We start from the raw sequence: 23005 nt of genomic DNA, 5'->3' as shown, positions 1-23005 counted from the left end.
AAAAGGTCCATGAATAGAGGCTGGTTAAATAATTAGGGCATGCCCTAGCCGGTGTGGCTCACTGGATAGAGCATCGGCCTGGGGACTGAAGGGTCCCAGGTTCGATTCCAGTCAAGGGCATGTACCTTGGTTGTGGGCACATCCCCAGTAGGGGGTGTGCAGGAGGCAGCTGATCGATGTTTCTCTCTCATCGATGTTTCTAACTCTCTATCCCTCTCCCTTCCTCTCTGTAAAAAATCAATAAAATATATTTAAAAAAAATAATTAGGGCATATCTTTTGGTTGCAGTCCATGGGATACTTTAGTTGTTACTGCTGTCTATATATGAAATAGCTCTGGAACTAGAGACAAGAAACTGTTGACACTGGAAGTGTCTGAGAGGGAGTTGGGCTTAGGGGACAAGGATGGGAGGGACTTTTCACTTACCTTCTATACCTGATGAATGTGTGATCTCCACCTACTACCCAATTAAAGCAAAAAAAAAAAGTCTCTGGTAGTAGAGCATACACTAATAGTCTTTAACACATAGGAAACTTGAGATAAAGTCATTAGTTATAATGGGACTCATTTAGAGAAGTTTAAGAGATGAAGGCCATCTGATCTTTCCCACCCACTTTCTCCACACAGACCATGAGGCAGGGAGGAAGGGAAGGGTAAGAGCAAGACAGCACAAAGAAGTCATGGAGCCAAGCTGGTAGGACAGAGACTTTATTGTGGCTGCTTGTAGTAAAACATTCAACCCTTCCACATGTTGTTTGTTTTGCTGGAGACCACAGTGTGATGCTCAAAGGCCTTTAACCTCATCTTATGTCAGTCTAGCCAATGGTTGCCTATGTTATAGCTCAACTAGTTGGAGGAAAAAAGTCAGGAAAATCTGGTTTAACATCCCAAGTTAAGGGCTGCGAAATCTGCAGGCCATTCATATAAAGTGCTTATGTTCAGTGCAAAAAGGGCAGGCTCAGAGGGGCAAGCAGATACCAGGGAATGACGTTTCCCGGGAGACAGGTGCATTCTATGACTCAAAGAAGGAAAAGCCACTTGTCCAACTTTCCCCAAAAGGGATCAATTATTTTGTTTGCAGACTTCCTGCCATCAGGATGAAAACTCTGAACCTGGTAGATGCCTAATACTTGTTTATTTTACTATCAAAACACCTGGCTCCGAGGGAAATGCACAGGGTTCTAAGCACCAGAGATGCTGGCTTAGCTTCTGGTTCCTATTTGTCTCAGCAGCAAATGTGAGCTCAATAGGCTGAGCTCTGGCCGGTGGGAAGCTCAGAGCTGTGAGCTGCTCTTGGGCCTCTCCTTTGCAAATCCACGTCACTGAGCATGACAGACCCTTTCGAAAACACTGTCACATCTCGGGTGGGAATACAAGCCCATATGAAAGGAGCACATCACCTCGTTTCACCAGCTGGATGGGACCTATTCATTGTCCCCTGGTCTGATTCTTGTCTGCAGGCCACCTTCAAAGCAAACCTTTGACCCCGCTTCTCTGTTGAGACAGAGAAGGCACTGCCCTGTCCTGACCCTGGGTCTCTGCATATCGCCCTGAGGCCCTGGAGAGATTGCAGAGAAGGAGATGAGAGGAAGTGGTTTCCTAACCAGTTGAAGGGGCACGAATAGGACTGTCACTCAAATAGGCAAAGTCTAGCCATTCATTCTAGGATTCTGGCTACCATTTCTCGCCCCAGACTCTCAAAGAGGGAGCCACATCCTCTCACTATGCAGCAGGGATAGTCACAGAAGCTGGCTCTGTGCTTGTAAGCAACCCCTGCATTCCCGTTTGGAGAGGCTGGCCTTTCTCTCCCTGTTGGATGAAATCAGTGGTGCTCCTCCTGTCGTGTCTGAGGTTCCAGACCCGATCACTTGTATGTGCACCCACAGCTTTCAGATGCCAGCACCTGAGGGAGGACCCTTCTGTTCAGACTACCATCCAAAGACTCAGGGTAACTCCTTGTGCTTTGAGAAGAGACACTTGGAGCAGTGTTATTCCACAGGTAGCCTTTGCTCCAAAACCATCTCTGAGTGCTGGGAAGGCAAGGGAGGGGAAAGAGGCAATCCGTTCGGTGCTGCTCTGTAATTCATGATAAAACCCTTTTAGTCACGAGGAGCTACTGGAATGTCTCTACAGAGGGGACTGTGTACACAAACAGGATGACCCGGGTTAAGAACCAAAACGCAGGGAAGGTTTCCAGACAGGCAGAAGTCTAAATAAAGTGCCTCTTTTCAGTGGGGAAGAGTTTCATTTGTTCAGGAATGCTTGCGCGTAAACATGAGTGTGCAGGAACGTGCACGCCATGCATGCACTCTGAGGTAGGAAGGCTGGCCATCTCCAGACAAGCAGAGTCCACAATCCTAGAGAAGCCTGGCACTTGTGTGAAAGGCCCGGTCTTTGCCCAAGATGGCAAGGAAGGTCCAATCCAGCTCTTTCCGACCTGGGGCAGAGCCAGAGAAGTCTCTCTGCACAGGAGGAAAGAGGTGGAGAGCATCCCCATCACTCCTGTCCCAGTTCCCAGGGCCCACTGCCCGTGGTCACTTCCGGGAGCCAGAGCCAAGAGCACCTCGGGCCTGGCTTGTCAGTAGCCACTGGGTGCAGATGTCTTGCACTACAGCGTCCCCGCTGCTCTTGGCGGCCTGCTGCACCTGCTGGACGAGGGCTGTGGCCCGTGAGTGTTCCTGCTTCACGGCAATCAGATAGGCAGAGCGCAACTTGCAACATGTCAGGTAGGCCTGAACCTGGCAATGGGCATGAGAAGTGGAAAGGAAACGTCACTGACGGATCAGCGAGAAACACACTGCACCAGAGCTCAGGCACACAAGCTGCCCCTTCTCGCCCACCGGATCGATCACTGGGTTCCTATATTATAGCAACTCCTTAAACATCCTGGACGCTAGGCTATTACAAACAAGATACGAATTTCAAAGAGAAGGAGGCAAGCAGGAAGGCAGAGTCTCGCCTCTGCCTTTCCCTCCTTACTATCTTGGGCTCTCCAGCTTCCTCCTGGCTTTACTGTCCACAAGCTGTGACTTCAGTTACTTGGATGATTATTTGATTGATGTCTGTCTCCTTGACTAGAGTTTCAGATCCCTGAGCGCAGGAATAGTGTCTGCTTTTTCTACTGTGAGTTCCTGGTGCCTAGCCCAGGGCCTGGCATGCAGTGGGTGTTTAATAAGTATGCATCAAGTGAATGAATGAACAATTATCCCTGTCCCCTACAATGGGCACACAGATCCCACTCCTTGCTTTTTGTTTTTAACCTGCTGGATTTAAACTCTTTTAGCAGGAAATTTGGGGAATAAAACTTATAAGTATAATTAGAAAAGGTCTAACTTTTGTTGTTTGGATCAGAGCAAGCTCCGTTTTGGGTACAGGTGGTGTTTCTCCTATTCTCTGGACACCCTCAATCTCACGAATCCCCAGCTTGGTGAAGACGAAAACCCCTTCTCCCCTGGCCCCGATCTCACCAGCACCTCCCTGATTGGCCAGCGTGCCAGGCCAGCCAACAGCGAGGCCCTCACAAGCACCCCGAGCTCTCATTAGAAGCTGCCTTTCTGCTGTGACAGTCCCTCCTGACGGTTGGAGGGGACCCTGCTCTCTTCGTGTTTCAATGCTCCAGATTCTTTTTTGCCTTGGTCACTAAAGTCTTTCTTTCCTAAGCTCAATTACAGTTCATCTCCTACAGCCTGATGCCTGGCATGTTCTGAGCTCACTAAAGTGGTCAAGTCCTGCTGTTTGGATATCCAGCTGTTGCCCCATGATACTGTCCTCACGCAGGCACTTATGTGTGTTAAATATGTTACACAAGTTGGCAGGCAAAATTCCTACCAAGAGAAGGAGGGCATTGTGCCAGAAAGGCTGGAATAGGAGTGAAATAAACCTATTTTGGGGCAAGATTTTGTAGCCTGAGACTATGAAAGTGCATTAAAACAGCTGCTGAGCCCTGGCCGGGTGCTCAGTGGTTAGAGCATCAGCCCGTGCACTGAAGGGTCGTGGTTTCATTCCAGTCAAGGGCAGGATGCAGGTTCGGCTCCCAGCCCCAGTGGGGGCACATGTGGAAGGCGATCAGTAGATGTGTCTCTCTCACATTGATGTTTTCCTCTCTCTCTTTTCTCTCCCTCTCGCCCTTTTCTCTCTCTTTCTCCCCAGCTCCACCCTCCCTTCCACTCTCTCTAAAAAAAATCAATGGGAAAAATATCCTCAGGTGAGGGTTAACAAAACACAAAACAAAACAAACAAATAAACAAAAAACACCTGCTGAAAAAACAACACTCTGAGAAGCAATGATTCTCTGGATGTTAGTGCACGTCTGTCCTGGGGTCAGAGCCCCTGTCCTGTTGAGTGGGAGGCTGATTGAAGGCTTGGAAAAGGACCGCAGTCTGGGAGTCAGGGAACCTGGGTGTCTGACGTGGCTGTCGGCTTCTCATTTTGATTCTAGAAAAGTAATCTTCCACATTTCAGAATGTCAATTCCATCCTTTCCATAGGATCTCATCAGGGTGTTGCAGAAATAAAGAAATGTTAAGAACATATTTGCCTTAAGCCCTCACATGAAAAATGCCCTGAAAACGCACTCCAGAGATTAGCACTGCTGCCACCGGACCGGCTCCGTGGTTGCGTAAGAATTTGTTTCCTGACACCAGTTTTCTTCACACTCAGCGGCTGGATCATTCCCCTGCTAGTGGCTGCGGAGGGCTGGGCTTTCCCAGGCCTGCCCGGTCCTCTGGATGGCAGGTGGATCGGGCCTGCCATGAGCCACAAACGGGCAGCTGGGGATACTTTGACTCTGGCTGGCCCTCCGTGCACAGGCAAGGCGAAGCGAAGGTTCCCTGATTTCTTACTGAACAGGGAAGAGCTCAGAGGCTGCAGGGGAAAGGCCTCTTCCAGAGAATGCGACACCAGTGGGTATTTGTTGGTCAAGGGTTGGGTGTGTTTTTTTCCTGCTGTGGAGGGTACCGTTTTCCTTCCAGAATAAAGAAATGCCTGCCCACTCTGGGAACCTCATCCAATCGATCACCTGATGGTGGAAGTGGGGGACCTCAGAGGGCTGTCTGAGAGAAGACCGCCACAGAAAATGAAGATTCAAGAGCAGCCTAGGGCATGTTTGTCTCGGGGATAAAGAAATGGAAAGGCCAAGGCTCATGTGGTCAATGGTCACGCATTCCCCATCTATTCCCTCCCATCACACCCCTATCTGGGTCCCGGCTTCCCCTCTGGATCACAAGGAAGCTGAGGTGCAGGTTGAACAGAACTGCCAAGGAGAGCAAGGAATAAAGGGGACAGGGCAAGCCTGGTGATGTGCATGAGCATCACAGGGTAGAAGGCAGTGCTGCTCACCTTGTTGTCATCGTTGTGTATTGCCTGGATCAGGCCCTCCAGCTCCTGTGAGGACAGAAACACAGCCAATGTGAGAGCAAGGAGCGTCCCCGGGGAAAGCTGGGGCCCAATCCAGTTTTAGCCCAGCTGGTCTGACTCCAGGAGGGTGACACCTGCCCAACTTTTTTATAAACTCAGCTCCTGCCATAAGAGCAACAAAGGGAATCTAATGATAACACTAAGCTTAGGAATTTGAGAAGGATCGGCTCTCAAGAGGCATGTCCTTGGCCTTCACAAATGAGGTGGCTCTGCCACAGGGCAACACTCTCACAGGAACACACCTCAAAGGCCATCTGCAAACCTAGCTTTGAGGCATAAAGTGTTATTTCACTTTATGTAATTGTGGACCATCTGCACTATCACAGGCACTCAACTCCAACAATCCTTAGAATCACTTCTAAGTGCAAACAACATTAGAAACAGAGTTGAGGGCCACTTATCACCATGACTTTTCTTCCCAGAGAAGGGTTGGTTAGAGCGAGGCCATTATTATAGCGGGTTAGGAAGATAAAGGAATCCTGTAGAGTTTCAGGTGCACTGTGGGGAACAGAAATCTAAAGAGGGGACATGAAGATGCTGAAATGGAGGGAGGAGCCAGAGGCTGGGAGTGAGCGCACCTGGGGTGGAATTCTCTTGAAGGCTTCCAAGCAATTGAGGAGGATGGTGTCCCCGTCACTCTTGGCTGCCATGCCTGACTCGCTGACACATTTGAGCAGCTGTCGGATCTCACTGTATTTCTCCCTCTCCACCAACTGCCGGGCAGCTCTGCAGTAGGTTGCGGCAGCATCCAGCTGGAAGTCCTAGAATAGAAGGTGGATGATGGGCTGAGGGTGGCATGGGCATTACCAGAGGAAAGAAGGCAACCTTTAAAAAGCTCCTGCTATGCTTGGTGTAAGTAAGCCATATTGATTGTAGTCACAATAGAAAACACACATAAACAAACAAAACCAGCCAAAAGTTCCTCTTTTGGAGTCAAGCAAACATTTAGGAAGCAACCATAAAAATCATAACCTCAACATTTAAACTGGTACATCTTACTTGCTGTTGTATCACTTTATGAAAATATTCTAATCAGAGTCACAACAGTGTTCATTCTCTCTCTAATGAGTCACCTTTTCTTGGGAAGACAGATGTTGGGGCTGGTATTTGCTGTCCGGGACACTTGGTGCTGTTAAGAGGTGCCTTTGTGTACGGAAACAGACCAATTCATCAAAAGACTGATTTGCTGGAAACATCAGATAACCTTGAACTTCAAGCCTGGTCTAGGACAATCCTCCCTGGGGTCTGGGAGCAGCTGTCACTCTGCCTGCCACCAGGGGTGTCTGTGTGCGGAGAGCTTTGTCCAACACTGAAAACGGGGAAGAAATAAATCTGCCGGTTGTTCATGAAGTTGTTGATCCTTGAGACACGCATAAAGCTTATGTTTAAGACCCTGCCTGCCCAGGATGATGGTCCTCAGGGTGTCTGCGTGTAGCTGTGCGGTGGGGGGTGGTCTGGAGAAACCGCACAGCTCCCTGTGGTGTCAGTGCCCTGCTCTAGCGTGGCTCCAGTGACACGGCGGTACCTGCATCCTTTACTCACAGGCAACAGAAAATGTGCTCATCAAGCCAGCTCCTGGGCAGATGGAGGATGGAGGGCCAGCTCTTGTTGCCAGGATGGGGGTGGGGGATTCTCCTGCTGAAGAGGAAACCCCCCAGCCACCTCCTCTGGCCATGCTCCCCTGCGAGGGTGAGCGAGGCTCTGCAGGGAACCAGTGTGGGCAAGTGTCCTAGACTTGTTTCAGGAATTTATTTGATAGCTTTTGATGAATTTGTCATTGGTTACTTGGCTTTTGACAAAGTGGCCTAGAGTCTTGAATTTGACTCAGTTCTGTAACAACCACCTCCTTGATTTCATCCTGATATACATGTGAATCTACTATTCTGGGGATAAAATTTTCTGAAGAATAATGTCTCACAGAGCTGGTCGCCCTCAGCATAATCTCGAGTAATCCAGGTCATACCTGCAGAACACGGAATGCCATTCCAAAACCATCTTCGACATTTTTCCCTCCTAGCATGACCTGAAAAGGAGAGGGAAACAACAGAAGCAATAATCACAGAGTAGCCCCTCAATCAAGAGGGAGGGCCCCTATTTATTCATTTATTCAACAAATATTTGTTGAGATCTACTAGGAGCTAGGCACTAGGGATATAAGAGCAATCTGAATGGACTTGCTCTCCCTCCTCCTGTGGCCCACATTCTGGTGGGTGGTGGCCATCAAACAAACAACTGAAATAATATTATAAATGTGATATATGTTCTGAAGGAGAATAGACTCTGCAGATCTGAAACACTGTGCATACCTTGCAGGCAACATCCATTTTCATGTGGTTATTTCCAAACAGGGTTGGCAGAGGCAAGGTGGTGATCTGAGAGGTCCCGGCACTTTCACACCGGTGTAAAAACCTGGTCACTTCCATCTGCAGCTGGAGTGTGTTCATGTGCCTACGGTGACAGGAGACGCACAGGCTAGCCTCCTGAGGGGCTCCAGGAATCACATGACTAGGGCTGGGTGACTGAGAAATCATAATGAGATGGCAATGGAAAAGGCCAAAGAAATGATAGGGAAGGAGAAGAGATCAAGACATCCTCTGAGCAGTTATAACAGCACAGAAATGGTGGTCTACTGCCCTGTACAGACTCACAATAGTTAAGGTGCTTTGTGGAACTGGGTGAGGTCCAGTCCTTGAATCAGTGAGTATTTACAGAGCACCGATGTGCTGCTAACAACAGAGGTCAAGAGAGACATGAGCCTTGCCCTCACAGAGTCCATCAGCTGAGGAGAGATGAATAACGAACAAACACATAAAGCAACTAGCACCTGGGTCTATGAGGCAGTAAATGGTAGTGGTGAAGCATTTACTTAAAAAAAAATGTTTTTATTGATTTTAGAGAGAGAAGAAGGGAGAGGGAGAGAGAGATAGAAACATCAATGATGAGAGAGAATCACTGATCGGCTGCCTCCCGAACACCTCCTACTGGGGACTGAGCCTGCAACCCGGGCATGTGCCCTAACCGTGATCTCCTGGTTCATAGGTTGACACTCAACCACTGAACCATGTCAGCCAGGCAAGGAGCATTTATTTTGGGTGTTGTGCTCGAAGCAGCAAGATCGGTAGGAATAATTCCTTTTAGATGAGTATTCCTCCCTCCCCCGACCCCCTCCCCGGGCTTAGAGATGGGCAAGAGCAGCTTCATTCCCAACAGACACTCAGCTCTAGCCTTTCTGGCCCCGACTGTCCCCTGACCCCGGAGCTACCTGGACACATCGGCTGCAGTCATCTTCTTTCGGAAGAAGTTGGTTTTCTTCCTCTTGGAGCTGCGGGAGGTTTCTTGGAGGTAGATCTTCAGGTGGTCCTTGGCCTTAAGCAGCCACGAGAGCTTCTCTCCCAGTTCTGTGTATGTCTTCGCTTTGTGACTGAAGAACCGAATACAGGTCATGGCAGCCCGGACTTGGTCCTAGAAGAGAAAAACAAAAGTTTAGGTCAGAGGAGATCAGGGATCTGGGAAGGTGGGGTGTGGGGGAATTCTGATCTGACTCCCACCCATGACGCTTGCGTGCCAGCACCCATTCCCATCGCCTGCTGCACTGCTCTCTGGCATCAGTCCCTCCTAGGCCCAAGAGACCCCACAGTGAAGTGACTGGCTGAGATCTTGGGTAGGATATTATTCCACCACAGAAGAGATCTTAAAGAGGATACTTTTGATTTTCCATTCAACTTGGCTTCGCTCTAACTGTGGCATTGAATAACTTAATTTCGTGTGATTTAGTTGGCAAACCTCAGACAGATTGGGAGAAACTTGTTTCCTCTCCTTTCATGCATCTTCTCTGAAAACACTCCATCATTCCTTATAAATTCTCATTCATGCATGTTTACCTTGAAACTACTATCTCTTACATCCCTTGACTTCTGAAGAATGCCATTACTGACAAGATTCAGGTTTCCCTCTTTAGAACGGGGAGAGAAATCCTCCTACTTAGCAATGCTACACAGTAACATGGATTGCTCTAGCATGAGCCGATTAGCAAGGCCAGGGACCGAACGACAGTCTTGTTCCCTCTCCTTACGCAGTCTCCCCTTGCGCATGGCAGGGCCTCAGCGACAGAGACAATAGGCAGGCTGGGCCACCCTTACCTTCATAAACTGCTGCAGCTCGTACAGAATGTGGTAGTAGTTCTTCTTCTGCAGATGCTGGCAGGCGGCGAGCAAGTACTCTCCCCAGCACTCCAAGGTTGGATCGATGGATTCTAGCAAGTTTTCCAAAACGTGTAGCTTTCCACTTTTATAGCTTGGCTGGAAAATGCCTTCTATGAAGACTTCTGGAGGACTCTCCTGGAGCAGGGCGAAGCAGAAGGTCAGAAGTCTCGAGCCTGGGTCTGGCACTTCCTAGGACCCGTTCTGAATTTCCTCAGCATCTTCTGAGGGCAGTGCTTCTTAACGACCGAGGGTCACAGACACCTTTGAGGATCCCACTCTCGTGACTGTCCTACTCTCTCCTTCCCTTTGCTGAAAGATCCTCTACAGAGTTATCTACGCTCACCGCCTCCTATTGATCTCCTGTGGTTTTCTCTTCAGCCCACTCCTACCTACCTTTGTACCCACAGCTCTGAAACTGCCCCTTCGGTCACCAGTGACCTCTATAGTATTAAATCTAAAAGTTAATTTTTGGACCTTGTTTTCTGTTTGATCTATCAACAGCTTTTGATACAGCTGATGGCTTCTTCCTCCTTGAATAATTTTCTTTATTTGGCTTCCAGGACGCCACCCTCTCCAGGTTTTCTTTCTACTTTTCTGGCTACTTCTTTTCAATCTCTTTTGCTGATTCTCCCATTCTTCCCAGAGCTTAAGACTGTTCATTTTTCTACCTATCGTCATTCTTTTGGTGATTTCTTAAAGCCTCACTGTTTTAATTACTCTTGACTTGATAACTATGCCTAAATTCCTATTTCTAGCCTGTTCCTTCCTTCTGAGTTCCAGCACTGCATAACCAACTAATACCCAATTGCCTATTCAACATGCCCTCTCAGGGGCCTAGCAAACTTACTACACCTAAAACTCTGCTGGTGATTGTTTCTTCCAAATTTGCTCTTTTTGCAGTTTTCTCTTTCTTAGATGATTTCCTTCTAGTTGTTCAGGTCAAACACCTTAGTCATCTCTCCCCCATATCCCAACATCAAATTAATTAGCAAATTCTATCAAAACACATACAGAATATGCAGGAATCTGACCACTTCTCACCACCTCCACTGTGCCCCCCGGACCAAGTTATCATCTCCATTTGCCTGGATTTTTGCAATACTTTCCTCCCTGGTCTCCCATCTTGCACTTCTGCCTCTCTTTTGTCTAAAGTCAACCTGTAAAACATAAGTCAGATCTAAATGCCAAATTCCTCTGCTCAAAATCCTCCTATGGTTTTCCCTGGCACTCAGCGCTAAGTCCACGTCCTCAGAATGTCTAGCAGGCCCTATGTGATCTGGTCTCTGCAACCTTTCTGACCTTTTCTGCTCCTACTTGTCCCCAGCTCACTGCTCCAGCCACACTGACCTTTGTTGCCCCTTCCCCCTGGACTGGGCTCCCTCCACAATCTGCACGGCTCACTCCGACCTCCCCGAGGCCTTTGTTCAGATGTCATCTTCCCTTGGCATCCTAGCTAAAATGGCACCCCGTCCCCTGTTTTATTTTTCTTATTATTACTCATTACCTACACTATATATTTTATTTACCTGGCTTACTGTCTCTTTCTACTAAAATATAAGTTTTATGAGGACAGATATTTGTTTCTGCTTTTTTCCCACCCACTGCTGTATCTTTAGTGTCCAGAAGAGTTGTTGGCTATTTAATACATCTTTCTTGGATGAATGAATAAATGATAAACAGTCTGAGACTCCTCACGAAAGTAGACACATTTACTAATCCCCTTGCTTCTGAAACTCATCTGTGGTTCAGAGACCCTGAGTCATAAACCCCTATTCCACAGTCATAGGAAAGAAAAGCACTTTGGCATTTAGATCAGGAGTAACTAATGGAGACTAAAGGATGGCTATCCACTCACGGAGTATAACCATCCGGCCCAGTAGCACTGGGCACGAGTTGCTTAGACGTGGAGAAGACTGGGCTTTGAGAACATCCACAGTGGGTGAGGCTCCTTTCCTGACTCTGGCTGTTCCTGAGAAACCCAGGCCTAACCTCAATATTGTAGGACAGACTCTCAGGAGCAGAGGCCTCAGCTCCATAGAAAAGATAGAATTCCTCAGAAGAGCAACATCTTAAGAACCTCCATTTCATCCATTCATCTATCCATTCATTCATTCATAACTAGGCCAGGTGCCAAAGGCACAGATTAGTAAAATACAGGCCTTCTCAGTCCAGATGGGAAGATACAACTGTAACAAACAGTTGCAACCCAGGGGGATAAATGCAATAACAGAGCTATAGCCTAGGTATCATGGCGGTGAAAAGGAAGAGATTATTAACATCGCCTGCATGTTCTGTGAATGCACAGAGAGGGTCTGCAAAGATAAATAAGCATTCTCAGAGAACATAAGGAGGGGCAGGGCATTCTAGGCAGAGGGAACAGACTTATGGAAGTAAGAAAGTCCACGGTACAGCCAGAAAAATTTAGGTCATTGGGTAAATCTGGAATGTAGGTTCTAGGTAGCATTTGTATGAAAATAAACTGGAGAAATAAGGGGCCTTGATCCTGGTGGGCCCTGCAGCTAAGGCATTTGGACTCCATCCTGTGGCCGTGGGTCCCACTGAAGGCCTTTCAGAGAGGGAATAACAAGAATCTACACTAATAAAAGAGAAACATGGTAATTGGCATACGACCGCTACCCTTCCCATTGGCTAATCAGCGTATCCTTATGCAAATTAACTGTCAGCCAAGATGGCGGCTGGCAGCCAGGCAGCTGGAAGCGAACATGAGGCTTGCTTGCTCCAGGGACTGCAGATTCCAACGTTCCCCGCCTGCCTTGCCGGGCTCTGAGCTGGCAGTTTGAAACATTCTAACAAATATAAAAGGCCAGGATCTCAGAGCTGAAGTTATACATTGTTTCGATTATAGAATCGAAACAAATCAGATACCTGCTCTCAGAGCTAGAGCCAGAGCTAAAGCTGGCCCAGAATAAAATTAAAAAAAGGAGCCTTTGGGAGCTTCAATCAACAACCGTCAGCCTGAAAGCAGTCCTCAGCCCCTCACCCAGACTGGCTAGGCACCCCAGTGGGGACCCCCACCCTGAAGGGTGTGTGACCAGCTGCAAACAGCCATCATCCCCTCATCCAGGCTGGCCAGGCACCCCAGTGGGGACCCCCACCCTGATCCAGGACACCCTTCAGGGCAAACCAGCCAGCCCCCAGGCCTCTATCCTATATAGTAAAAGGGTAATATGCCTCCCAGCACCGGGATCAGTGGAGCCGCGAGGCCTCCTGGCACCGGATCAGCGTGACAGGGGGCAGCACCCAAACCCCCTGATCGGCCCTGCTCTGTGTGTGACAGGGGGTGGTGCCCCAACCTCCTCCCCCCCACGGGCCCTGCTCTGTGTGTGACGGGGTAGAGCCATAACCTCCCCATCGGCCCTGCCCTGAGTGTGACAGTGGCTGCGCCCCAACCCCCTGATCGGCCCTGCTCTGTGTGTGACAGGGTGCGGCGCCCCAACTCCCACCCCCCCACGGGCCCTGCTCTGTGTGTGACAGGGTGCGGCGCCCCAACTCTCCCCCCGCCCCGCCCCACGGGCCGTGCTCTGTGTGTGACAGGGTAGAACCATAACCTCCCCATCGGCCCTGCTCTGAGTGTGACAGTGGCGGCGCCCCAACCCCCTGATCCGCCCTGCTGTGTGTGTGACAGGGGGCGGTGCCCCAACTCCCCTATCGGCCCTACTCTGTGAGTGACAGAGGGGAGCTCCTCAACCCCCTGATGGTCCCTGCTCTGTGGGTGATAGGGTACGGAGCCCCAACCCCCCTGATGGGCCCTGCTCTGTGCATGACAGGGGGCAGCGCCCCAACCCTCTGATCCACCCTGCTCTGCGTGTGACAGGGGGCGGTGCCCCAACTCCCCTATTGGCCCTACTCTGTGAGTGAGAGGGGGAGCTCCTCAACCCCCTGTTGGGCCCTGCTCTGTGTGTGACAGGGTATGGAGCCCCAACCCCCTTGATGGGCCCTGCTCTGTGCGTGTCAGGGGGCGGCGCCCCAACTCCCGACCAGAGGCTGCATCCAGGGACTGGGCCTGCCCTCTGCCACCCGGGAGCAGGCCTAAGCCAGCAGGTCATTATCTCCCGAGGGGTCCCAGACTGGGAGAGGGCACAGGATGGGCTGAGGAACCCCCTTTCCCCCCGAGTGCACAAATTTTTGTGCACCGGGCCTCTAGTCTACACTAATAAAAGAGAAACATGGTAATTGGCGTACGACCGCTACCCTTCCCATTGGCTAATCAGAGTATCCTTATGCAAATTAACTGTCAGCCAAGATGGCGGCCGGCAGCCAGGCAGCTGGAAGCTAACAGGAGGCTTGCTTGCTGTGGACTCCAACGTTCCCCGCCGGCCTCTGAGCTTCAGTTGGAAACATAGTAACATTTACAGAAGATAAACAAAACTCCAGAAACCTCCTGTCAGTCAGCCGGGATCTCAGAGCTGGAGTCGCAACATTGTTTCGAATACAGAAAACAAAGGCCAGAAACCTGCTTTCAGCTGAGCCTCAGAGAGAAAGCCGGCTCTCAGCTCCAGTGACAGCCATAGAAGGGAAATAAATGCCAGAATAAAAAGAAAAGAAAAAAAGGAGAGGTTTGGAGCTTCAGTTGCCCACCAGCCTGAAAACGGCCCTCAGCCCCTCACCCAGACTGGCCAGGCACCCCAGTGGGGACCCCCACCCTGAAGCAACAAGATGGCGGCTAATTTGCATACTGAAGGCAGGCGGCAGCAGGCAAGGCTGTCTGCGGTCTGGGACCCGGATCTGTGACCCTGCCGGGCGGGATCAGCGGAGCCTCGAGGCCTCCCGGCACCGGGATCAGCGTGACAGGGGGCAGCGCCCAAACCCCCTGATTGCCCTGCGGCTCTGTGGGCGATAGAGGGCGGCGCCCCAACCCCCTGATCAGCCCTGCTCTGTGTGTGACAGGGGGCAGCGCCCCAACCCCCTGATCAGCCCTGCGGCTCTGTGTGTGACAGTGGCGGCGCCCCAACCCCCCCACGGGCCCTGCTCTATGTGAGACGGGGTAGAGCCATACCTCCCCATCGTCCCTGCCCTGAGTGTGACAGGGTGTGGCGCCTCAACTACCCCCCCCCCCCCACGGGCCCTGCTCTGTGACAGGGGGCGGTGCCTCAGCTCCCCTATTGGCCCTACTCTGTGCGTGACAGGGGGGAGCTCCTCAATCCCCTGATTGGCCCTGCTCTGTGTGTGACAGGGGGGAGCTCCCCAACCCCCGATGGTCCCTGCTCTGTGCATGACAGGGGGGAGCTCCCCAACCCCCGATGGTCCCTGCTCTGTGCGTGGCAGGGGGTGGCGCCGCAACTTCCCTATCAACCCTGCCTTGAGTGTGACAGAGGGCGGTGCCCCAACCCCCCAATCGGCCCTACCCTGAGTGTGACTAGGGGTGGCATCACAACCTCCCCATCCGCCCTGCTCTGTGCATGACAGGGGGCGGCACCCCAACTCCCCAATCGGCCCTGCTCTGAGCCCGATCAGGGGCTGCACCTAGGGATTGGGCCTGCCCTCTGCCACCCGGGAGCAGGCCTAAGCCAGCAGGTCATTATCTCCTGAGGGGTCCCAGACTGCGAGAGGGCACAGGATGGGCTGAGGGACCCCCTCTCCCCCCCGAGTGCACAAATTTTTGTGCACCGGGCCTCTAGTCATGAATAACAGACACAGCAGGTATTCATGTTTTAGAAAGCTCACTCTGGGTGGTGTGGCAGGTGAAGGGGCGAAAAGGACAGAGAATAGGTTAGAAACATAGCGTCTTCCACGCTCTCTCTAGGCATTCAGTTGTTGTCACAGTGTGTGTGTGTGTGTGTGTGTGTGTGTGTGTGTGTGTGTGTTTCTGTTGTTCCCAACCTGCTTGAGATGAAGGTAAGATATTTCAGTTCAAGGGTGCTTGAGATCACAGGAGATAAAAAGACAGCTTCCACGCAGCTCTCACAAATGTAAAGCAGGGGCGACGCTTTCGTCGGCTTTTGCCAAGATGAAGTAAGTAAGCAGCTTAGCTCTCTGGACTAGCCATTAATTAGAAGACACGGAACTGGGTGATTTCCACTGTCTACCTGTGCTTGGGAAAAGCAGATTTACCTCAAAACTCATTTGGAAACTGAGGAAAAGGTTAGCAATTAAACTCTAAGTGATATAACTTTCCAATTATTCTCGAGACCTGGTTAGCAGCTAAGGCACAGTTAGGAGCTAAGGCAGCAGTGAAAACATTTCCCTTTCACTGTCCTGTAGGGGCACGGTTATGAAGATTCTGAACTGCTGACTTCACTTGGAGCAACACTACACGATCTATTTGCAACCCTTCATCGGCTGCCATTCTGAATTAGAGTGGCAAATGGAAGTGAAAGTATACCTTGAGGTTTTTTACTTTTATATGAAACTAGAGGCCCGTTGCATGAAGAGATTCGTGCAATAGGCCTTCCCTTCCCCTGGCTGCCGGCACTGGTTTTCCTCCGGCACCCGGGACCCAGGCCTTCGCTCCGGCCGGAGCCTTCAGTCTTCGCGGCTCTGGACAGAGCCTTCAGTCTTCGCTCCGCCGCTGTGCCCCTACGTATGCAAATTAACCGCCATCTTTGTTGGGTTAATTTGCATACTCTCCAGATTGGCTGGTGAGTGTAGCAGAGGGACGGTTAATTTACATGCTTGTCTATTATTAGGTAAGATTTAGTATGAATCAGCCAATTCCCCATAAGGTTTTCATGGAACGTTCAGATAAAAAAAGGACTGCCACAGGCTTGTGGTGAAACCGAATCCTGACTTGGCTTCACCATGGCTCCAAAGAAATGATGCACTTCGTGGTGCCTGTGCCTCCGTGGGAGGAGGGCGGTGCATGCCAGAGGGGAAAAACAGCATATTCTCCCTCCACAAGATACTGCAGCCCAAACAGAAGATGTGTGCTAGGGGTGACTCCAGGCCCTGTGGCAACAACTCTGAGCGATGAGCAGCTGGTCAGCAGCGGGACACAGTCCCAGGGCAGGTGGAGGTGTGTGGAAACAGAGGTTAAAAAGTTTGCTCAAGGCCACACCACTTACACCAACCATCTTATTCCACAGAGCATGTTCCCAACCACCATTTGATTCTGCTGTGGGCTTTGGGAGAAGGGATGGAGTTTGTCACTGCCAGTGGAGGGCAATCTGGGATCCAGGTTAAGACTTGCTGCACACTCATCAAATCATTATCTGTGTAGACAGAATTTTCCACCGGGCCTCCCTCTGCCAGAGGTGGTCTCATAGCTCACCACCGGGTTTAGCTGAAGGGGGTTATCGCCCCCACCCCTTAAAGCTGAGTGGCCTACCTAGGAGGGCAGAGCAGGCACTGCTGCTTGAGAGCTGCATCTGTGTCTCACCTTGTTGAGCAGGTGCAGCAGGGCTTCCCGTAGACAGCTGTGCCTCACGTAGAAGCTGATGATGGCCAGGTTGGTGCTATAGTTATGCAGGTAGAAGAGGCATTCTTGGTAGTAGGTGTTGTTCATGATCTTCCCTTCAGGGATCACCTCCAGAGAGAGGCTTTGGGTCCGAAGGGTAGCTTCCAGTTCTTTCAAGGTGGCCAAGTAATCATCATCTTGCTGACAGGGAAGGAGAGAGTGAGGGAAAATGGAACTCAGTATGTTTTCTGCAGTCCCTGAAGTTATCATTAAAGAATATTTAACAATGTGGAAAATGCTCACGATACAGTTTTAAGGGTAGAAAAATAGGCAGGATACAAAATTCTATATATTATAATACTGCATAACATCAATTTCATTCAAAAACACAACATAGAAGGTTCACCAAAATCTAAATACTATTTAAATCTGGGTATGAGATTATATGTGATTTTTATTTTTATTAATATATTTTATTGATTTTTTACAGAGAGGAAGGGAGAGGGATAGAGAGAAACATCGATCAGCTGCCTCCTGCACACCCCCTACTGGGGATGTGCCCACAACCAAGGTACATGCCCTTGACTGGAATTGAGCCTGGGAACCTTGAGTCCGCAGGCTGACGCTCTATCCACTGAGCCAAACCAGTTAGGGTTGAGATTATATGTGATTTTTATCATTTAAAAGTAGTTTTCTGTAGTTTGCTTTAAAAAAAAAAATGTGATTCTGTATTACTTATCTAACCATATATAGTTATTTATCAAGCTATAATAGAATGAACAAAACCCAAGCCTGCCACCGTCAGCTGAGTGGAATTTGATCATGTCTCCAGGTCATTACTGCTCCTGGGCCTCCCTCCCTGAGTGGACCCTCCGTCCACTGTGCTCTTACCAAGGATAGGAGTGGCCTCGCTGTGGACTCCAAGTACTCAACCACATCCTGTACCAGTCTTGAGCCATGACTCAGCTGATTGAGGTCAAAAGGAGGCTTCAGACAACGACTGAACTTCTCCCGTGCGGCGGTGAGGTTCCCAGCTTTGAGGCAGGCCATTCCCCAAGCATGCCACGCCCCAGTAGGATCCAGCCCAGTCTTTGTGGAGACCTGGAGGAAAAACAGCTCCTGTAGTTAGAGGTACTTACATCAAGGCCTGAGAGTCCCGAAGGCCTCTTCTATCCCCTTGTTGCCAATCATCCCCCCCGCCCCCCGCCACCTAGGCAAACTGGTCATGCCCTAGATACTTGCTCATGGCCAAGAACTACTGAAATGCAATACCTGTCTGCAAGGCCAGGCAAGGCAATTCATTACAGTGGGGTAGAAGTAAGCTTTGTCTTTGCCTTACCTCAACGCCTAGTTGGTAGTACTCAGCTTCCAAAAGCTGGTTCCTTAGCCTGGTTACTGCAGCCGGCTGCAAGATCTGATCCAGAGATGGCACGTGGCGATAGGCAGCAGCAACTAAAATATTCAGTACGTCTACCTTGCTGATGTAGCTACGGGGAGGAAAAAGACAAGGCAATGAGGCTCCACAGTAAGCTCTTAGTAAGAATAGTTGCTGCTTAAAGTTGTTCTATTTATTTCCAATGGAACTGTGATAGTGGGAATTGAGAGGTGCAGAGACACTACAAGAGAAGGCTGGAGCCAGACTCTGAATCTCAACTCCGTCATTTAGCTGCTCTATGATCTTGGGTAAACTAGTTAACCTTTCTCTGTCTCAATTTACTCAGCTGTAAAATGAATATAAAAATGAAATAACCCAAGTGAAAGGGCTGAGGACAGTGTCAGGAACTTCACAGGCGCTCATTACATGTAAGGTCTTAACATGTGGAGCAGGGTCGCTCAGGTCTTCTATGAGGAAGGCCTTTACACTGAATGCTGGAGGCTCTTAAGTTTCCTGTTTGCTTTTTGTTCCTTTTGAACCCTGCTTGCGTGGGACATAGCACAGAGACTGTATGGACGGCCTGCACTCCTGCTCAGCACAGGGCTCACATCACTACCATTCCCGGAGGTCTGCTGGGCAGGGCTTCCTGTCCCTTTCTTCGGATTCCAGTCTCTTGGACTCAACATCCTTTCCCTGGGTTAAGGATGGGCTCTCATCACAGCCTACTCGGACTGCCACCTTTCAGTGCTCCTCACACCTGGTGATTGCAAAACCTTGTAACAGAAAGTCCAGAGAGCTGGATCATCCTGTCTAGTGCTCAAGGTTCTTAAATCTTGTAACATAACTCTAGCAAAAGACCCTGTGGATCCTGACTTCTCCACCCATTTCCTTGAACAGGGAGGGATTCAGTGCGGTACTGATTCTCAAGCTTGTGGGAATGGAGTAGGAAAATACAGTGTGTAAAAGCAAATTCGTTATCACTACATATTGTTCATTTGTAACAGGGGGTGTGAGTTTTTTTTATGAATTAAAGACAGTAGAAAAATACTCTGCAAACCAAGAATTCTAAACACACATGGGAGATGTATCCACTCCCCTCAGCAAACGACACAAAAACACTGACACAAAGACAGTGATTCTCCAGAGTGAGTGTCTCTGAATCCGGGGGGAGGGGGAAAGAATGTGCAATCTGAAACCATTGCTGAAGCCCCAGCCCCCTGGGGGTTGGTGAGAATCCTACTGAACTAAGGACTTCCTTAACTTCTGCTGCCCTCAGCCTAAAGCGGATATTTCCTCTATCCTATATAATAAAAGTGTAGTATGCAAATTGTCCCCTCGACCGGGAGTTTGTCCAGGGGGTGTGGCCAGCTGGGGGAAGAGAGGGAGTACCTGGCTGGCAGCCAGCAGCCGCTAGGGACCCTACCAGTGCACAAATTTTGTGCACTGGGCCTCTAGTCTATAATAGATTTTGAAGGAAGTATAGGAATTAATGTTAAATCTGTTCTCCCCTCCCAATCTGAGTATCCTTTTTTTAAAATAAAACTTTAATATCATTTACATTATTGATATTCAAGATATTCAGGGTGGGGCAAAAGTTGGTTTATAGTTGTTCGTATGGAAAATAACACAATAATTAATAAATACAAGAATAAACTGTGTTTCACGTACTTACAACTGTAAACATACTTTGCCCCATGCTGTATTTAGATATATTTTAATTTTTGCCTTAAGTTTACTTTTTTGCTATATGAAGGGGTTTCTGTCTCAATGTCCCCTTTTTTTCCATTTCTGATAAATTGGTAGCTTCTTGGTCCTTTTCATGGTTATTTATAAACTTTATTTAACATGGTACATCTATTTATTAATTTATGAACTTGAAAGATGATGTAGAATCTAGTACCTCTTGATATGAGTGAAATTAACTTCTTCAAACTTCCTTCCATTTTTTGTTCCACTTCCTTTTATCTTTCTCAACCTTTTGTTTTTTGTTAATAAAAATAATAAAGCTGCCTGGCTGGTGTGACTCAGTGGTTGAGCGTTAACCTATAAACCAGGAGGTCACGGTTCCATTCCAGATCACGGCACATGACCAGGTCATGGGCTCGATACCCAGTAGGGGGCATGCAGAAGGCAGCCGATCAATGATTCTTTCTCACTGATGTTTCTCTCTCTCTTTCCCTCTCTGAAATCAATGAAAATATTTTTAAAAAATAATAAAGCTAACATTTTTGGAGTAGTAGGCCCAGTTCTTAGCCCTTTACATGGATATTCTCACTTTGTCTTCATAACAGCCCTATGAGATAAGTATTATTGTCATACTCATTTTATAGAAGAGGAAACTGAGGCCCACAGTGGTGAACAGACTTGTCCAAGGTGACAGAGCTTGGAAGTGGAAAAGCTGAGATTCACTGCACTCTATGCCAGCTGCTGAGTTTGCAGTCAAGTGCCTGAGGTACTTACACTTCAAAGATAATTATGCTCTCTGCTCCCAAATCTGGCTAGGACGGAGTGCTGGGAACACACAACCTGAGTCACACAACTGGGTGGATAAGCTGGGAACTGGGAGTTTTCATTGTCATGTTAATAAAAGGAGGCAGGGCAGGTTGTGCAGGAACCTGAGGCTTAATCATACCTTTTTTCAAAGATATTTCTACTTTATGACTCAGATTCCTGCCTGTGACACAGGGATACATCAGTCCCCAGTGTGCTTTATAGAGCTCTCGTCAGAACTCCCTGAGGCCACAGTCTGAATCTGGGCAAGGTTGGGGTAGAGTTTTGGTCAAGGGTAAGCACTGGACACTCAGGGAGGACACATCTTTAAAAGCCAGAAAGTTCCACAGAGATGGAAGGCGCTCCCCTAAACTGACTTTAATTACAAATCAACCAGAGTCTTTGAGTTCTTTCTGACTGGGTATAGCTAGAGAATCCTTGCTTTGAGGATGCACTCAGGGACAGAGAAGGAAGGACACAGGCTGCTCAGGGAGGGTGAGGAAGACCACTGGTGATCTGGTAACAGCATGACGTTAACATCAAATTGCGATGCAAACATTTCAGTATGTTTCGTCAGAGAGGATGGTGAGGTGAAAACTCACAGTGGGGCCAGGAAGAGAAGCTGGCTAGAAATGACTGCCAGGCAGAAGAACAGGGCCTTACTCCCATTACCTGTCACAAAGAGCCAGGTCCTGGCTGCGGCCGGCCTTGACAAACATCACCTTGGCGCTGAAGAGCAGCTGCTTCATGATGTCTGTGAGCAGCCCTGCGTCCACCTCTGGGTTGGCGAGGCCCTGGGACAGCCTGCAGCAGTGCTCAATCAGCTGGTGGCCACAGGCAACGCTGTCCCGGTGCAGATTCAGGATGGCGATGCACAAGGAAGCGCTGGGGGCCTGGCCAGTGTGGAGGAAGAGAGAAGCACACAGTGAGTCCAGGGACCCACGCTTTCTCCATAGGTAGATTGTGGGAATTATTCTTCCTGCTTCACAAAGCTCGGAAAACACTGAAGGACGAGCCAACATTCCACAGCAAAGCGGAAGTGGAAATAAATTCCAGGTGTTCTAAGTAGCATCTCCGAAGCACTGGCTGCTAGGTTTCATCACCTTACTGGGAGGAAAGCAGCTGTGCTCTTGTGTTACCTACTTCCTGGGAATGTTCACAGGCCCCTCCTCTTTCCAGGCTGTGTCCCACTAACACAGGTGTTTTTTTTATTACCGGCTTAGAGTATGATGGTCACCTTGCTTGTCTGAGCACCTGGAGAAGCCTCTGCTTAAGGTCACTGAACACACTGATGATAATTCATATTCCAAAAGCACATCCCCAAACCTTCCACTGTCCCTGATGCCTACTAAGAACATATTCCTTACTGCAGAATTCAAGTCCCTAAACATAAATAGCCTGTTTTAATCCTATCTTTTACTACCTTTCTACCTACACCCTCTCCCTCAAAATTAAACCACCTCCAATTCCCCATATGACCTGCAATTTATGACACTGAACCTTTGCTCAGATGTTTTAGTTTTGCACTCTTTGCCCTTCCCCTATCTTCACTCCCCACTTAACCCCCAAATTTCTGCTTGTCAAACTTCTACGCTCTTCCAAGGCTCATCTTAAATGCTACCTCTTCCAGGAAGCCTTTCCTGATCTCCTCGTGTGCATTTCCCATGATGCTTCTCATTTTCTGCCTTAACTGGTATACTTGTCTTAGCTCCCGTATTGTTAAACTAAGCAAGTGAAGGCCAGGCTGTGTTCACCTATCTCTGCATTTCCCGCTATACTACTCCACATCATAAAGAAACTCAAATGGCCATTGAATTTTACTGCAATTACCTGCTCATAGTAAAATTCATTCCGCACCAGCTCATTTTCCTCCTCATTCAAGTCCAAAATCCATTCTACCTCAGGTGCTTTGGGGACTCTGACCACAGCTGAGTATGGTGGGCTTTCATTCTTGGCGCTGTCCGGGGCTGGGAAGAGAATGCCATCTGTGTGTCAGCCACTGGCCAGCAGGCCCTTCTAGTTCAGCCCCATGAGCTGGCGTGAGTTGCAGGCAGATCCTTCCTGCTGAGTGCCCTTTCTCTTTGCTTGGTCCTTTTTATTTCCTCTAGGAGACCTCCTTAAGGAACCTCAAACTTCCCTCCCCAGGGGAGGCCTGGGATGAGTATTACAG

At 49.2% G+C, this 23005-nt stretch overlaps 1 protein-coding gene across 4 annotated transcripts in view; it reads right to left on the bottom strand.

Moving 5' to 3' along the window:
• Positions 1–700: 700 nt before the first annotated feature.
• Positions 701–23005, bottom strand: part of ZFYVE26 (zinc finger FYVE-type containing 26) — a 77189-nt gene continuing 54884 nt past the window's right edge. For 3 of the 4 annotated variants that reach the window (XM_070417798.1, XM_070417817.1, XM_070417807.1), the window contains 12 exons: positions 22666–22802; positions 21508–21728; positions 18310–18457; positions 17862–18071; positions 16953–17171; positions 9554–9751; positions 8677–8876; positions 7721–7862; positions 7378–7437; positions 5993–6175; positions 5337–5381; positions 701–2738 (listed from right to left, as the gene is read on the bottom strand). In XM_070417798.1, coding sequence (XP_070273899.1) covers positions 2535–2738; positions 5337–5381; positions 5993–6175; positions 7378–7437; positions 7721–7862; positions 8677–8876; positions 9554–9751; positions 16953–17171; positions 17862–18071; positions 18310–18457; positions 21508–21728; positions 22666–22802 — 1967 coding nt within the window. In that variant the 3' untranslated portion in view covers positions 701–2534. Of the gene's footprint in view, positions 2739–5336; positions 5382–5992; positions 6176–7377; positions 7438–7720; positions 7863–8676; positions 8877–9553; positions 9752–16952; positions 17172–17861; positions 18072–18309; positions 18458–21507; positions 21729–22665; positions 22803–23005 lie in introns of those variants that run through there. The other variant, XM_070417827.1, reaches the window with a different exon arrangement.

The sequence above is a fragment of the Myotis yumanensis genome, unplaced genomic scaffold (genome assembly GCF_028538775.1).
Source record: "Myotis yumanensis isolate MYYU_CA2020_CCGP unplaced genomic scaffold, mMyoYum1.0.hap1 SCAF_1, whole genome shotgun sequence".
NCBI classification, from domain to species: Eukaryota; Metazoa; Chordata; class Mammalia; order Chiroptera; family Vespertilionidae; genus Myotis; species Myotis yumanensis.
The sequence above is the reverse complement of the archived record's forward strand: the minus strand, read 5'-3'. Positions and strand labels throughout refer to the sequence as shown.